The 16,537-nt window shown below is 46.4% G+C and overlaps 1 protein-coding gene across 2 annotated transcripts in view; it reads right to left on the bottom strand.

Annotated features, from left to right (window-relative positions):
• The window catches only part of NEBL (nebulette), a 342,069-nt gene extending 328,803 nt beyond the window's left edge, over positions 1-13,266 (bottom strand). The window contains exons 1-2 of one of the 2 annotated variants that reach the window (XM_038529862.1): positions 13,092-13,266; positions 11,732-11,826 (exon numbers count right to left, since the gene is read on the bottom strand). In XM_038529862.1, coding sequence (XP_038385790.1) covers positions 11,732-11,826; positions 13,092-13,160 — 164 coding nt within the window. In that variant the 5' untranslated portion in view covers positions 13,161-13,266. The remainder of the gene's footprint in view (positions 1-11,731; positions 11,827-13,091) is intronic. The other variant, XM_038529861.1, reaches the window with a different exon arrangement.
• Positions 13,267-16,537: the final 3,271 nt, after the last annotated feature.

Genomic DNA, 16,537 nt, shown 5'->3' with positions numbered 1-16,537 from the left:
CCTGGCCAATTAAACCTGGCATTACATAACTGCCATTTAAAAAAAAAAAAAAAACCACAGAGGCAAGCCCTCTAAACAAGATTTTCCTTCTTTAGCAGCCTCTGAGGAAGAACAGTTCTAATATGGTGTTTCTATTCCTGACAGGAATAACCCTTAATTATTATGTGCCTTAAGCATCTAGAAATTTTTAAATAGAATTTCACTTAATGTTAGGAAAATCAGACAACTACGTCAGTGGCAACAGAAAAGACTTTAAACGGAGAGAGAGAGAAAGAGAGAGCTGGCATGGGGGAGAGAACGGGGGAAGCAACAGAGATCTTGATGAGTTGCTCTTGAAGTTCTGGAAATCTGGGAGAAAAGACAGAGCACTGGAGCAAGTCACCAAAGAAAATTAAATTCTTCCATAAGAGAATAGAAAGACTTGTTGCTGAGCGGGAATTAATGTATTAATCCCCGATTACATTTCATTTCAGTAAATAAATAAGTCATACTTATTTCCAGAGGGGGAAAAAAAAAGATGGAAATGCAAATGAATATGCACATTGTCTGATGTCTGAACACAGCGTTCACTTCTGAGACCTTGAAAAACAGAGTTGTCACAAAGTGATTTCTACAAAGTTCCTCTGTAGACACTACTCCCATCATCCTTTGTTCAGTAGCATGTCAGTGGCCAATAATCCAGCAATCAATGTCGCTATTTCACCTAAACTCTCTAGTGGTAGCTGCTGCTCATGTATATTATGGGTCTAAGCATGGCCAGCTCCAGCTGGGATCACCACAGGGATCCTCTTGGAAAGAAGTCCACCCCCTCTTGTGCAGTCAGCTCTGCCAGCTAGGGGTGCCTGCAGGTGAGCCGTACTGCTCAGACAGCCGGCACCGCATTCCCAGCAGAGCTAGCTGGGCAATGTGCTCTATGGAAGGCAACTTACTGAGCACACAGTAGGTGCTCGAGTATACCAAGGCAATCGGGACCATTCCTGCTCTCAAAAATGTAATCTGCTGTTGGAAAGACTTGCTAATTGATGAAAAGCAAATCTAGAGAGCTGTAGATCCTCCCACCTACCTCCTGCATGCAGTCAGCAAATGGTGTGCAAATCTTACCCAACTTCTATCCACTGACTAAATAGATATGGTGGGTTTTAGATCATCATTCTTGCCGTAGTGGGACAGGAAGGTTCATGATGTGAAAGAGCAATACTGTGTCAACAGTTCAACCAGCCTATCTGAAAAGGATACGGAGGAGCACACCCGTTGTATAATAAAGAATTTGACCAGCATTTGTCCCCACTTCCTGGGACATACTTTAAATAGTTGGAATTTCCCAAGTTGGTGGAGATATCTTTGTTATTCGCTAGGCCCTTGATCCATACATGCATTACACTAAAAAGATGACTGGCCACTCCAAAAATCATGTGATTAGAGGGTTGGGGCTTTCAGTCAGGCAGTATCAGTGGACCTCCTCCAGGAAGGGGAGGAGGGTTAGAGATTGAATAATCATCCTGGCCAATAAGTAAGTCATCAGGTCTGTGTAATAAAATGTCAATAAAAACTCTGGACGCCAAAGCTTGGTGGGGATTCTTAGCCGGTGAACACATCAACGCGCCCACAGGGAGACACATCCTGACTCCACAGGGCAAGGGCAAGAGAACTCCATGTCCAGGACCCTCTCTCACTTCACCCTATTATGTGTATGCTCATTTGGCTGGCCCAGGTTTGTATCCTTTAGGATAAAACAATCATCTTAAGTATAGCACTTTTCTGAGCTCTTTGCGTCATTCTAGCTAATTCGCTAATTGTGGGAACTCCCCAAATTTGTAGCCAGTTGGTCAGAAGTGTGGGTAGCCTTGGGACTCCTGAACTTGCAGCTGGCATCTCTCTTGTTGAAGACCGCACCCTGAACTTGTGGAGCTGACACTAATTCCGGGTGGTTTGTGTCAGAGTTGCACTGCATCATTGCAACACCCATTCTCAATTCCTTAAACAGAGGCCAGAAATAATACCTTGAAGAAGTCAAGCTCTTGCAGCTGACCTGGCCTCCCCAACTCCCACAGGCTGTGAACTTCTATGGTCCACTCTCAGCGGGAAACTGCCTCCAATGGGTAGACAAATACAGCCACAGTACAAGGTAGGCCTGCTGATAAGTGATATAACTGAGAGTCCAGTGATGGACTGAGAGATTCAGGATGGCTTCACAAGGACTGTCACAGCTGTGTACCTTAAAGATGAAAGTAACTTTAAAAGAGGGGAGGACAGGAAGGCATAAAAACAGCAAGAGTAAAGGGTCAGATCATGTGTCGAGTTTCATAACAATGGAAACTGTACCTTTTATTAACTCCTTGCTGTGTGCCTGAAACTGTGCTAAACTTATTATTTGGATACTCCAATGAATCCTTCATCCTAGTCTATTATTATACCCATTTTACAGATGAGGACACTGAGACTTAGCTGAAGAAACTTGATGAAGGCACCAGGCAAGCAGCCCAGTGTGACCAGAGAGGAGGAGGGGAGACAGGGGTGAGCAGAGGAAGGTAGATGATGAAGAACCCCTAGGTATCTCTGTCAGAAACCCAATCTTTTTTTTCTGTGGGCAATGGGGAACCATCAGAGGTGTTAGTACAAGGGAGTAAGGTCACCAGAGCCATGATTTCAAGAGGTAAGTATGACGGCAGAAAAAGCCTTCAAAAAGGGAAAGACTGGAACAGGGAGACCAGTTAGGGGACACTGATCAGATCAATGGCCAAGTATGGTAAGAGAGCCTGGGCAGGGGCAAGGACTGAGGGAATGAATACAGGGCCAGGATGAGGGCGAGGGAGGGGTGGAGGACAACAGAGATGCTTAAGGCTCCGGCACATGTATGGTGGGAAGAGTAGCCAGGAGAGGATAATACAGACATCCAAACATAACATCAAAAACACATCTGTTCATCCAATGTGTCTTTCTGCACTGACATGTGTGCTTACTACATTGGTCTTAATGCTCCTGCACGTTGCCTGAGTTGGTGGAGGTCACGTTCTTGATCAATTAATGGATAATGAAGTCACATTTAAAGACCAAATTCAATGCTGGTGGGCATCTGTCTAAGTCCACACCCCAAACCTCTGGCCCTCAGCTGAGCACAGCTATCCCATTTCCCCACGCTCTCTGTGGCTGACCTGCTCCTGTCTTTGATGGATAATGAGCATCAGGGGATCTAATCAAGGATTTTTGTCGAAATGGCTTCTTAGACTGCTGAGCTGAAGCACAAGTATAGCAGACCACCAGTCTGCCTATCGATCTGACGCTATTCAAAAATACACACGTCGAACTAGTTTTCTTCTAGCTCCTCCTAGGATTCAATGGGAATGAGTCAACAGAGTGTGAAAAAATAAACAAAAGTTGAACACAAAGCAACTCCCTCAAGGACGTGGCAAAGGAAAAATGCACAGATGACTACAGATAAAATTAATAATATGTTTCCAGTACTGGAACAATCCTCGCTGTTCAAACCCGGGCCTTCTCACAAGTTCCTGTTTTCTGGTTCTGTCCATGCCCCATACCTCAGTTCGACAAGAAAGGCTGCACAATGTTTTATTCACTAGTAGTTCAGAATCAGTAATAATGCTTTTACTAAGCCTGTGAAATGTTCTGGGTACTCCGCTCATAAATATTACTCTAGACCCCACTTCTCACACTGCTACAAGCCTAGGGCTTTTAGTAACACTGAGTATAGAACAGAAACAGAAAGGAAAAGAAATTCAACTTTCTGTTCCTCTAAAAGAGGAGTTTGGAGGGGCCTCAGGCTCTGGAGAAGGAGGGTGTCCTGTGGAGGGATGTCTGCTTCTCTCTCACTCCTGACATCCCCAGGAACCACTCTTCCTTTGTAAAGCACTCCTCTGAAAACGTTTAAAGAAGACATACCAAAATGCACCTTTCCACAGGCAGCTGACACATAATCAATATTCCCTTAAGCACACACATCTATATCTTGCATTAACCTTGCATTTCACCGTGATTTAGGAGATATTTGCTGTGCTTCATCTCCAAATCTTTTCTCATCTGACATCATTCCATAATAAATACATCATCATAAAGAGACTACACACTGAAGGCGCCTTTCACAAACACTTTTTTTTTTTTTTTTTAGGATTTATTTATATCAGAGAGAGAGTAGGGTGGGGAGGGGCAGAGGGAGAGGGAGAGAGAATCTTAAGCAGACAGTCCCAAGGAGCCCAACCTGGGGCTCAACCTCACAACCCTGAGATCACAACCTGAGGAGAAACCAAGAGGTTGGACGCTTAACTGACTAAGCCACCCAGGAACCCCTTTCTTAAACATTTTTAAATGTAACAGAACTCAGTATGTAATGCGTAAATACAGTCTTCTACAATGATTTCAAAAGATAATAAAATTCATGAGATACCATCAATGGTTCAATAAGGTAACTGAGAAGCTGATCACTTTGTATATACACTGGAATCTTTTTGTTTGGTTCAAATAAAATGTCTCCACCCATCACTTTCAATCGTCCAATTTTAACAAAAATGCAAACAACAACAACAACAACAACCCTATCATCCTCCCACGTCAGGTCTGTGTCAAGGAGCAAGAAGTTGAATTTTTTTCTATGTAGTATGTAACTAAAAAGTCAGGTAAGGCATATTATAATTGATGCTACCTAGAACTCCTGCAAACCACAATATCCTTCCATAGAAATTGTTACTTTTAACAATGTGACACTTCCCCCCTCTCCTTAAGGGGGAAATAGGAGACCATTCTCAATTTATAATTAAGGGAAGGGACTCCATTTGCATACCTAATAGGTGTCATTTGATGTGCTAAGGCTTACAAATTATTCCCCCCCCCTATTTAATTTCTATAGAGTTCCTATTAGGTAGAAATTATTATCTTATTTCCCAGATCATAATTAAACCCAGAAGAAAATAAATGAACATCAAGAAGGAATCTTTTAGGGGCACCTTGGTGGCTCAGTGGGTTAAGCATCTGCCTTTGGCTCAGGTCATGATCCCAGGGTCGGGGATGGAGTCCCACATCCACTGGGCTCCTTGCTCAGCAGGGAGCCTGCTTCTCCCTCTGCCTGCTGCTCCCTCTGCCTGTGTTCTCTCTGTGTCAAATAAATAAATAAAATCTTTTTTAAAAAAATAAAGAATCTTTTAGAACAATACCAAGTTTTGAAACTGAGCCTGTAAGCAGTGAAGGGAAATCCTACCATGCTCATTATGGCTTGGCAATGGCGAGCCTGGGCGGGGAGACTTCAGCCCTTGGTACTCAGACTCTGTGAAACCTGACCACCACACCACCATTCGGGTTCCTCAGAGCCTACTCTCAAGCCAGCTTCTCACATTGCCCCCCTCTGCCTGCCTGCTCGAGAGAAAGTAGGCTGGGCTGCAGCCCTCTCTAGGGAGGCAGGCAGGACTACACCGAGGCAGCATGACCTTCACACTCACTGATGCAGCTAATCTTTATTGAGTGCAAAGTGCCAGGCTCTAGGGATGCAGAGGGAGCAAGACAGATGCCCTCAGAGTCACCCCAAGCTAGAAGAAGGTACAGACAGATAAGCCCACGGTTCCTTCATCAGATGGTGATGGTGGCTCTGATGGCCAAGCTGATTCCTGATAGCGGTGAGGTATGGGAGAGGGTGTGGTTGGCACCCAGAGTGGGAAAGCCATGGCTATCTGAATTCATGAACTCTGTGCACACAGGGTAGTCCTCATCGGCAACTTTCAGTGCTCTCCGATGTGGGGGGGGGCATTAAGAATATGGAACTAAACTAGTATTTCTCAAATTTTTTTGACCACCACTTCCAGGAAAAATATTTGTTTATGTCATGATCCAATACACTCTGTCCACACACAACTGGGAAAAAATGTTTACCAAAACAATACATATTTCCCTAGTCAGATGCACTCTGATATGCTTCACCTCTCTCTCTCTCTCTCTCTCTCTCTCTCTCTCTCTAAGTTATGGATATAACTCTCTAATGGGTAGCAATCCGCAGTGTGAAAAACATTGGTATAAACCTTGTAATAGGCACAACTATTATGTCTTTTATATACTTCCTCTTCTCCCTCTACCCTCTTTTTCCTCCTCATTTCTCAAAAAAGTAAGGGTGGGGGGCGCCTGGGTGGCTCAGTCCATTGAGCATCTGCCTTTGGCTCAGATCATGATCTCAGGGTCCTGAGATCAAGCCCCACATTAGGCTTCCTGCTCAGCAGGGAGTCTGCTTTTTCTTCTGCCTCTGCCACTCATGCTCTCTCTCAAATAAATTAAAAAAAATTTTTTTAGAAAAGTACCACTGAGGAAATAAAAACTACTGTTTACTGCAGGTCTGCTACAGGCCAGAAACTGCTGGAACCTTGCCGTGCATGGTCTCCTTAGTCCCACACAGCCCTGTAAGGGTAAGCATTGCCATTCCCATTTTACAGATGAAGACACTGAAGCTAAGAGATCAAGGCACTTGCTCAGCAGAAAGATGATGGAGCCAGGATTCAAATCCAGTTCTGTCTTGCTTCAAAGCTCCAATTACACCAGAGCGCCTTTCATGAAAAGTTCTTAATTAAAGCTAACTTAATAGCAAGAATTTCATAAGTCCCCTTGAGACAACTCAAGCCCTTGGAGGGTCATAGAACCAAGTTTGAGAGGTCCAAACGGAGATAAGGGAAATACATGGTGGAAAAACTCTCAGGTTTAAAGTCAATCTCCTTCCGTGTCCTCAGAGCACCCCTTCGCAAAAGGCATTAGCCAGGACTGACCAGAAGAGAAATGGTAAGTGAGAGCTAGTGGCGCACTGGCCTAGATAATCACCCTCAAGACAGGCTGGCTGAGCGGCACTGGCCCTTCTGGGCGGCTCATAATGAGCAGCATCTAGCTCAGCATCTCCCCGGCTATAGATAGTCAATAAGTATTCACAAGACGAACGCTAACACAGGCAGAGCGAATGTAAACACGGCGCACAGCTCCTACTGTTTTATTTTTAACATCACCCAAAATCGTGTTAAGTGAAACTATTTGCTGAGAGGGAATCTTATTTGGAAAGATAGTTAAACATATTGAGCACAGATATTTGTGTTCTTTCAGCCCCATATTTAAAGATACATTTGACACAGACACAAGGTATATCAAATGTGGGCAGACGGGACAAATTCTCAGCCCCCAAGAGATTTCTGCACAAGTGATGACTTGGGGGAAATTATTGCCAAGGTCCTGCTTAAAATTACTGCATCGGGGTATCCGTGGGTGGCTCAGCGGTTTAGCGCCGCCTTGGGCCCAGGGCGTGATCCTGGAGACCCGGGATCGAGTCCCACATCAGGCTCCCTGCATGGAGCCTGCTTCTCCCTCTGCCTGTGTCTCTGCTTCTCTCCCTCTCTGTGTGTCTCTCATGAATAAATAAAGGAAATCTTCAAAAAAAAAAAAAAACTACTGCATCATTAACTGGGCCCTCCCCTGACCTAAAAATAACTAGGCCTTTGGTGCCAGTACATTAACTGGACAGTCATTGACATTGCTATTTCTAAGCTATAATATACCTCAGAAAATATGAAGAAATGACATGTTCTTTACAAACACGTAATAAATGCAATTTTGACTTTCACGCATGATAAGTTAAATAATTTTTTTGTCAAATGGCCTTGGGGTTTATATTCTTTGGGTGGCTTGTTGGGTAGTTTAACTTGGCATATAAATTCACATACAAATACGAGGTATGTTTGTTGTCTAATCATCTAGTGTTATTTTCTCAACATCTCTTAGCAAAAAAAAAAAAAAAAAAAAAATATTGCCTAGTCCCCTTTTCTTTGCAAGTTCTATGATGAAAAAAATCCTGAATGTGCTAAGGAATCCACGGCCTGCTTATGAAACATAAAGGCTATGAAAACATGGCATGTATTCAAGTACGCTGGTTTGTTTTTAAATATTTTAACAGTGTGCACTATCACATTAGGAGCTAAATGTGTGTTATGCCCATCTTACATCTAGTGTGTAATACACTTTGATCATTCTATCAAAAGATCAAAATTTAAATATTATGCAAATTATATTTTATACGTGTTCTCCTTTGCATGAAATCAAATAGAAAACTTGTTTCTTCTCTAAACACATGAGAATATAAACAAGCAACATATTTAAAGCGAAGAAAATACTCACTACTTCATCCCATTAAAAAAAATGCCCCCAGGTATCAATTAAAATAAAAAGCTTTTATGTTTTCTTAAAATAAACTTAAACGCCTGTTTATCCTTTCAAATTTTTAAACATATTCTTAATATTTATTTTAACGGTTCTTTTTAATTATTTTTTTTCGTAAGAAATGCTATGTAATTCTTCTTCATGGAAACTCTGACAAATTATGTAAATCAACAGAAATGAAATTAAATATTGAATAACTCCAATAATCAAAAAAAGTTGTTTTCACAACTAAATGTAAAGCATGAACCTTAACTGGATCCTGGGTTAAAAAGAAAAAAGCAGGGATCCCTGGGTGGCGCAACGGCTTGGCGCTTGCCTTTGGCCCAGGGCGCGATCCTGGAGACCTGGGATCGAATCCCACGTCGGGCTCCCGGGGCATGGAGCTTGCTTCTCCCTCTGCCTATGTCTCTGCCTCTCTCTCTCTCTCTCTCTCCTTCTGTGTGACTATCGTAAATAAATTTTAAAAATTAAAAAAAAAAAGAAAGAAAGAAAAAAGCAGCTATAAAAGACATTCTTAGGACAATGGGGGAAATGTGAAAATAGACAGGATTTTCAATATTTTGAAATTTTGGTTAACTTTCCTACGCGTGACAATGGGTTTATGACTCGTTAAGAAAATATCCTTATTCTTAGTACAAGGATGATGCACTTGTTTTCAGGGATGAAATATCCACATATGAAACTAACTCTATGCATGAAACTGACGAATGGTCTGACAATAATAAATATATTTGTGTATTAGAACTAAATAGAAATATGAAGCCAATGTGGCAAAATGTTAGTAACAGTGGGATTTCCGTGGAAGATATACAGAGGTCAATTGTATCATTCTTTCAACCACTTTGTGTATATGAAAATTTTCACAATATCAAGTTGCAAGGCGGAAGAATAGTTACTTTCATTTAAACTGTGGACATACACTGACTCCTGAGCCAAACTGGGTACAGATAAAATATTGTTCTACATGGACACAAAATGTTTCATTTTCGCCTAACAGTATGCTTCAGAGAATCAATTTTCCACCACTGACCCAGAGAAATTATGGCAACCTTTCTGGCCAAGACCACAGGGAGCAACTGAAAGACACACACCACCTGGATTAGAGCGGAGGCTTCAGAATCCCCAAAGGGTAATCCATGCTGCCCAGCGAGTTTACATCGCAACCTGTGCCCTTGGAAAAATAAGGGTTGAGAATAGAGGCTTTCCAGCCTGGAACCTTCACAGCAGACAGAACCTGCAACTTTGCCAGGCTCTGTTTCTGGAGACAGCATATCAAGCTGTGACATGAACTTAAAGCTAAATTAAACAAATTGACACCATCAATTCGAATCATTCACCCACTAAAGCTAGATTTCTGTCTTTTCCAGGTTGCCCTGCTCAATAAAGTGAACCACCAGGTTTCATACGAAGCAAGAAATCTGAGAGGGTGTCCCCAAAATTCCCCTTAAACCTAATATCAAAGTACTTGAATTCTACAAGAAAGTTTAGAGAGAAAATCTGTTAAGCATTTGATTTAGACATACCCAAAGTATTTAAAATAAGACTCGGGCCTACGAAATAACACAGCAGGATGTTTCCCATCTACAATTAGAGGCTTTTAGTTTTGGGGTCCAAACTCAACAGTTCTGGGCACTAGTTCACTCTTAAGTCAGGGTGCAAGCCAGCCAGCCATGACTTGCTGAAAAATCTGATATTCTTTTTTAATTGGGCTGAACTGAAACAGTAAGCACTGAATTTTCAAGTGGCCCCAACCAACCGAACACTCTCTCCTTCGGTTGTACCTCTTTTTTTCTGTCCTTTTATTTTTGTCATTTCTTTTCACCCTAATTCAAATCTTTTTCCTATCTATATATGTATACATGTGCATGTATGTGTGTATATAAACACGTACATATATTTAGATATCTATATGTATCATGTCATATTAAACCTAACGGTTCTCTCCTCAATTTCTTTCTCTCCTATCTTTCCTCTTCTCCTCCCGATTCATTCCTCCAGGCCTACAAGGGCCACCCAAAGGCATTATTACCACCAGGTTAAACTCCAAGAGGAGAATCTTGATGTGGCCCAGAAAGCCTGATGGAATCAGAGACTACGGGCTGGAGTAGTTATGGGAAAATGGTTCACTTTCCTTTAAATTAAAGAGCAATTATCTCGTTTACGGGTTGTAGGAGACTTTTTCCCATCTAGGTACTGCTGACTGCCTTTGATGGCTAGCCAGTCTCTCATGACACAGAAGCAGGAGACCATGACACTGAAATCTCATTTTTGCTTCATGTTATACTGATAAAAGGCATGGTATAGGAGGGGTGAAAAACACTGATGAGTTCAGGCCATATCTATGAACTCCACTTATTCAAGAAAGTCTTGAATTCTGTTCAGTGCCCCATTTGCTGATTTCTTGCAAAGTTCCTAGTCTACCTATAAGCACTAAGCTAGAACCAACAGATATACAAAGAGATTTAAAAAAAAAAAAAAAAGTTCTTCACCAGAGAGGTATGAGCACACCACTTTTGTTTGCCAAAAATTTACTATCTGTGAAAACACAGTCCCATGAGTGAAGTGTCAGTTAACCACAGGCCCTCCATCTCCAGAAGACCTGAACAAATCCACTTCAAAAACTCTAGAGAGGATGAGTCTCTGGCAATATTCCAGCCAAGAGGCTAGGGATCCCCTGCCACCTCCATGACCAATAGGCCTGGCCCCTACAGGGGAACCAGTAGAAGGTAGGTCAACAGTCAGGGCCAAGAGCACGTAGCTGAAAACACTCTGGGGTGGAAGGATGCTCAAGAAGTGGAGAGGCACATGCCCCAGGGCAGCAAGGTAGAGATTTGGAGCCAATGTTTACCCATCTCCAGATTCCAGGAATGATCTGAGCCCCTTCCTGAGTCTGTAAAGATTAAACGAGTCAGGATGCATAAAGTGCTTACTTAGAACAGGGCCTGGCACATGGTAAGCACCGTATAAACGCTAGCTAATTGCTAGTAGTATAGTCTAAAAGCAGGCCTAGAGAAAAGCCTGCCAAAAAAAGGTTACCTTCTTTAATCCCCACCAACAGACCTACTACTAACCAACCAGAAATACCTATCTCTCAAGCCTTCAGTTTCCCGTGAAAGCTCTAGGATCTCTGGAGTGGTCTCGGCTAAGATTAAGCGAGACTCCTTTCCCTAGCAACTAGGTTCAGATATAAAATTGCAATATGGCAACATCATATGATTAAAATGGAAAGCTGACATGTACTTCAGAGCCCACACTTTCTCAATGTGTAGTTCTGCAGCTTCTAACAAACGTTCCCAGCTCCGCAACACTGTGAACGTCAAAAACGAACCCGGGCGAAGACATCCACAAATTACCCTACACGTTGAGAAAGACGTAAATGCAATGACCCTTCAACAAAGTACATGGCCCCAGAGTCTGTGGCATAAACAAGTCGTTGGCCAGGGCCACACCTGCACGACTCCGTGAGTCAGTTCTTCAGAACAGGCAGATCCACTCACTTTCATGTTCTGCTGCGAAGCCACACCTGGCATTCTGTGTTGACAATACTTACGCATTACAATAGGGCTTCTTTTCATAGCCTTTGTAGTTGTTCATGTTGAGAGCCATCTTACAGACCTCACAATGGAAACATCCTTTATGCCAATACTGGAAAAAAAAAAAATTTAAAAGTTTAGTACAATGCCAGTGCTTTCCAGGGTGGGTACAGAAAGGAGTTTATTTTTGGTGCACCGCGGTCACCACCCTTATTTGAAAAACACTACAACGCAATGATTGTAGGTAACAGTGGATGTGTTTGCCTACTTTCACTTAAGTAAATAAGGCAGGCAGCTATTAAAACTGAGTTTTAAATGAATCCCCTCCACCAGTACAGACTCAGACGGCAGAGCTGCACGGCTCCATCCCTTCCGCACTTCAGGGAGCGGCTAGAATGGAATCCTGAACTGGCTGATGGAGACATGGAACCTGTGTCGCGGCTTCACGAGGAAGACGAATCCAGGGCAAAGCGCCTGCACACGGTGTCTGTAGCATCTCAATAAACACGCGGCCACCGAAGTCGGGCAACCCGAAGGCGCAGGAGGAGGGGGGCCCCGTCAGTACCCGTGGCCCGCACCCTCCTTCCCAGTCCAGCTTCTACTAAATTGTGGGAAAGGAGGGCTCAGCCCGGGACGACCGGCGCGACGCCGGGGCGCTCTCCGAGGCGTCCGTATGCCACGCGCGGATCTCCGGGTGGCCCGGCTGGTTCCAAGGGTCGCTCTCCCGGAGGGTGAGGCCGTGCCCGCCCGGGGAGCGCAGGAGCGGGGCTGCGGGGGGCCGGCCCACAGCACTTCCTCCGGAATTCCCCGGCCGGGTGCACGAGCCCCCGTGGATCCCGCCGGCCGCGGAGCCGGCTCCCGGCGGGGATTATTCTCAGCAATGCCGCAGCGGCCGCCCCGCCACATCCTAATTATTATCTGCCTCCCCGCCTCGCCGCGGTGGCGGGAGGCGCTGGGGCGCGGGGTGGGGGGTGCGGGCGGATGCTTGGGGCTGGGCTGGGGCGCGGCGCGGCGGGGCGCGGCGGGGGGAACGGGTGGATCCAGCCGGGGCGCCTCGGACCCGGGGCCGCGCTCCGCAGCAGCTCCGCCGAGGCCGCCGCCGCCCGCAGCCCGCCGCCCGCAGCCCGACCCAGCCCCGCGGCTCCCACCACCAGCCCCGCCGAGCGTGCCGTCCCGATCCTCCTGCGGGCCTTTACCTTGGCGTGGCCTCCCGCGTGCCCCGACCCACGCTCGCACGGAGCCCCACTCCTCTCCTCTCCTCTCCTCTCCTCTCCTCTCCTCTCCTCTCCTCGCGCCCCAGATGCCCAAAGTTGCCGGAGCAGGTGCAGCCCGGCGGCCGGAGGGAGGGTCGGGGCTGGCCCGGCGCCCCCCGCTCACCTTATCCAGGCAGTTGACTTTCTCGGTGGGATACACGACTTTCCCGCAGCGGGCGCACTGGGGGTTCATGGTGGCGGTTCCCAGGGGCGGCGGCTGTGCGGCGGCGGCTGGGGGCTCCGAGGAGCCGCTGTGACATCCCCCGGCGAGCCCCGCAGCGCCTCTGGGCGGGCGGCAGGGAGCGCGCGGCGGGCGCCGGGGCCGGGAGTGGGCGCCGGACCCCAGCGAGCCGGGCGCGGAGGGGGGGCGGGGGCGGCGGGGCCTGGCGCCGGCGGGGGGCGGCCGCGCTCGCGGGCCCGGGCTGGGCTGCGGCTCGGCTCGGCTCGGGCTCGGGCTCGGGCTCCGCGCCGCTGGCTCTGCGTCGCTCGCACTCCAGGTACCGGTGACTCACAGGCACTGGCTCCCGCCCCTCGCGCTCGCTCGCTCCCCCGCCTCGCCTCGCCGCCGCCGCCGCCGCCGCCGCCGCGCAGGCCAAACCCACCGGCGCGCCCGGACCCGAGTGGCAGGGGACGAGCACGACGGGCACCGGGCGGGGGGAGGCGGGGGCGACCCGGCGAGCGACGCAGACCGCCGCGGGCTGCAGCCGGGAGGCCTGGGAGCCGGCCTGCGCGGCAGCCGCAGCCGGGGGCGGCCAGGTGGGCGGCGGGGGGCGCCCGGGCCCGCGCGCCCCCCGCCCTGCCCCGCCGCGCCCCGCCGCGCCCCGCCCTGCCCCGCCGCCCCCCGCGGGCAGCCCGCACCCCGCCGCGCGCAGGGCCGCCGCCCGGGCCGAGCCTGTCCCGGCCGCGCGCAGCCACGCGCTGGGGCCCGGGAGCCGCGACCCGCGGAGGGACCCCGGGGCTCAGGTCCCCGCGGGCCACGCGCTGTGTCGCGCCGCCGGCGGGGGCGACCTCGGGGGACAGCGGGGCCCGCGCGCCCGCCTGAGGTCAGACCCTACTGTCTCCCCGGCTCCCGGCCCCTGCACTTTTCCCATCTGCTCCTGGGGAACGGGTGCTCGTTTTAGGGCCTGTCAAGCCTTTCTGGCTTAATAAACGATCGTCATCCATATTACTGTGTGTGTGCACTGTGTATCTTGACAATCAAACACCACCGAATCTACGAAAAGTTCTTCACTTGCGTGAAGGGAGGCAATGACAAACTCGTGGTCCTAACCAGCAGGTGCAGAAAAATCAAGCTCAAGGTTGAGGGTAGGATGAAACCGAATGGAGCAGGGATCAGGTTTGAGGTCTAAGAAGATCTCAGGTTATTGGGCTCGCTTCATAGAAGGTAGCAAACCGGAGCTACACCGTCTGAGGTCATAGCCCAAGCCTGCCATTTACTAGTCCTGTGACTTTGGGCCAGTACTTAGCATCTCTACGCCTCAGTTTTCTAATCTACAAAATGGGGATAACTTGGCGCTACAGAAACAGCGCCTACCCTCCCGTGAGCGTTAAATGAGTCAGCAGTTCTGAAGTGCTTCAATCTGCCTGCCTCTTGGTAAACACTACAGAAGTGTCAACTAGGATTATCATAGGTTGAGTATAACAAATAAGCAAACACATTCTCTCGCTAGCACACAGATTAAGACCCGGTAATGCCACATAGCAGCTACTGTGACAAATATTTCTGTCGTTTTTTTTTTTTTTTTAAGTCATAACCGTAGCTGTGCATGAAAAAAGAGAACTATTGATTTCTGAGCCTCTTCGGCAGTCTGCGCTGATGAAATCTCATTTGTAATGATGCTGTGCTGTTTGACTTTTCAAGAGATAATTTCTTAAAAGAGATTCACCAATGCAAGAGTCTTTGAACTACCCATTGCCCTGCTCACAAATCCCCCCTCAAAAGCAAATAAAACAGTAATTTGCTGTCAGAGAGGATAAGTTGTCATTTTAAAACACCTCAGAGCCTATTCGAGATGCCTGAGACCATGGATGAGCCTGGAGGATTCTATGCTAAGTGAAATAAGCCAGACAGAGAAAAGTTAAACACTGCACGGTATCACTTATATGTGGAATGAATGAATGAATGAATGAATGACAAACTCATAAAAACGGTAAAAAAAAAAAAAAAGTGGTTGCCAGGGGCTGGGCATTGGGGGGAAGGTAGGCAATAGGGAGAGGTGGATAAAAGAATACAAACTTTGAGCTATAAGATGATTAAGCTCTGAAGATCTAACATAACATGATGACTACAGTTGACAACACCATATTCTATAAATAAAATTTGCTAAGAGAGTAGAACTTAACTGTTCTTTTTATTTTTTAAAAGATTTTATTTAGTTTTGCATGAGAGACACACAGAGAGAGGCAGAGACACAGGCACAGGGAGAAGAAGGCAGGCTCCATGCAAGGAGTCCAACGTGGGACTCCATCCCGGGACTCTGGGATCATGCCCTGAGCCAAAGGTAGAGGCTCAACCACTGAACCACCCAGGTGCCCCTAAAAGAAGCTACTGAATCAAAATTGAAGGGTCAATGGGACAAGTATTGGAGGGAAGGCTGTTATTTCTTATCAAACACAAGGTAAATATGAGAGATGACATATGTGTTAACTTAGTAGGGGGAAAACCTTTCACAGATATATGTATATCAAATCATTACACTGTACACTTTAAATATCTTACAATTTTATTTGTCCATGATATGTCAGAAAAGCTGAGGGGAAAAGAAAGGACCATAGGTGGGATCCCTGGGTGGCTCAGTGGCTTAGCACCTGCCTTTAGTCCAGGTCATGATCCTGGAGTCCTGGGATCAAGTCCCACATCAGGCTTTCTGCATGGACCCTGCTTCTCTCTCTGCCTGTGTCTCTGCCTCTCTCTCTCTCTCTCTCTCTCTCTGTCTCTCATGAATAAATAAATAAAATCTTTAAAAAAAAAAAAAGGACCATAGGATATTTATTCTTTAAAAGAAAGAAAGAGGGATCCCTGGGTGGCGCAGCGGTTTAGCGCCTGCCTTTGGACCAGGGCGCGATCCTGGAGACCCAGGATCGAATCCCACGTCAGGCTCCCGGCATGGAGCCTGCTTCTCCCTCTGCCTGTGTCTCTGCCTGTCTCTCTCTCTCTCTCTGTGTGACTATCATAAATTAAAAAATAATAATAATAATAATAAAAATAAAAGAAAGAAAGAAAGAAAGAAAGAAAGAAATGCCCAAGAAAGGTATATAGATCATCTGAAAAGCATAAATTTTTTAGCATCTAGATTTTCATGACTATAAATCATAGAAATAAAATGTAAATAATCTGTATTTATATAAAATGTATATTTATAAAAAAATTAAAACCTTATTTTCTTTTTTAAATGGTATGCAAAAAATTCTGAGGAAGATTGATGGTAATCATGACATTTATAGCTGATTTATCAGCTCTTTTAACTATAAATTATTTAATTTCTTAGCCAACCAGCACCTATCACAATGTCTGACACATAGTAGGTACTTATTAAAACGTTTGTTGAAAGCACGAATAAAACAAATAAG

The sequence above is a fragment of the Canis lupus genome, chromosome 2 (assembly GCF_011100685.1).
Source record: "Canis lupus familiaris isolate Mischka breed German Shepherd chromosome 2, alternate assembly UU_Cfam_GSD_1.0, whole genome shotgun sequence".
Classification (NCBI taxonomy): domain Eukaryota; kingdom Metazoa; phylum Chordata; class Mammalia; order Carnivora; family Canidae; genus Canis; species Canis lupus.
Note: the sequence above shows the minus strand (reverse complement) of the source record. Positions and strands in the feature narration are given on the sequence as shown.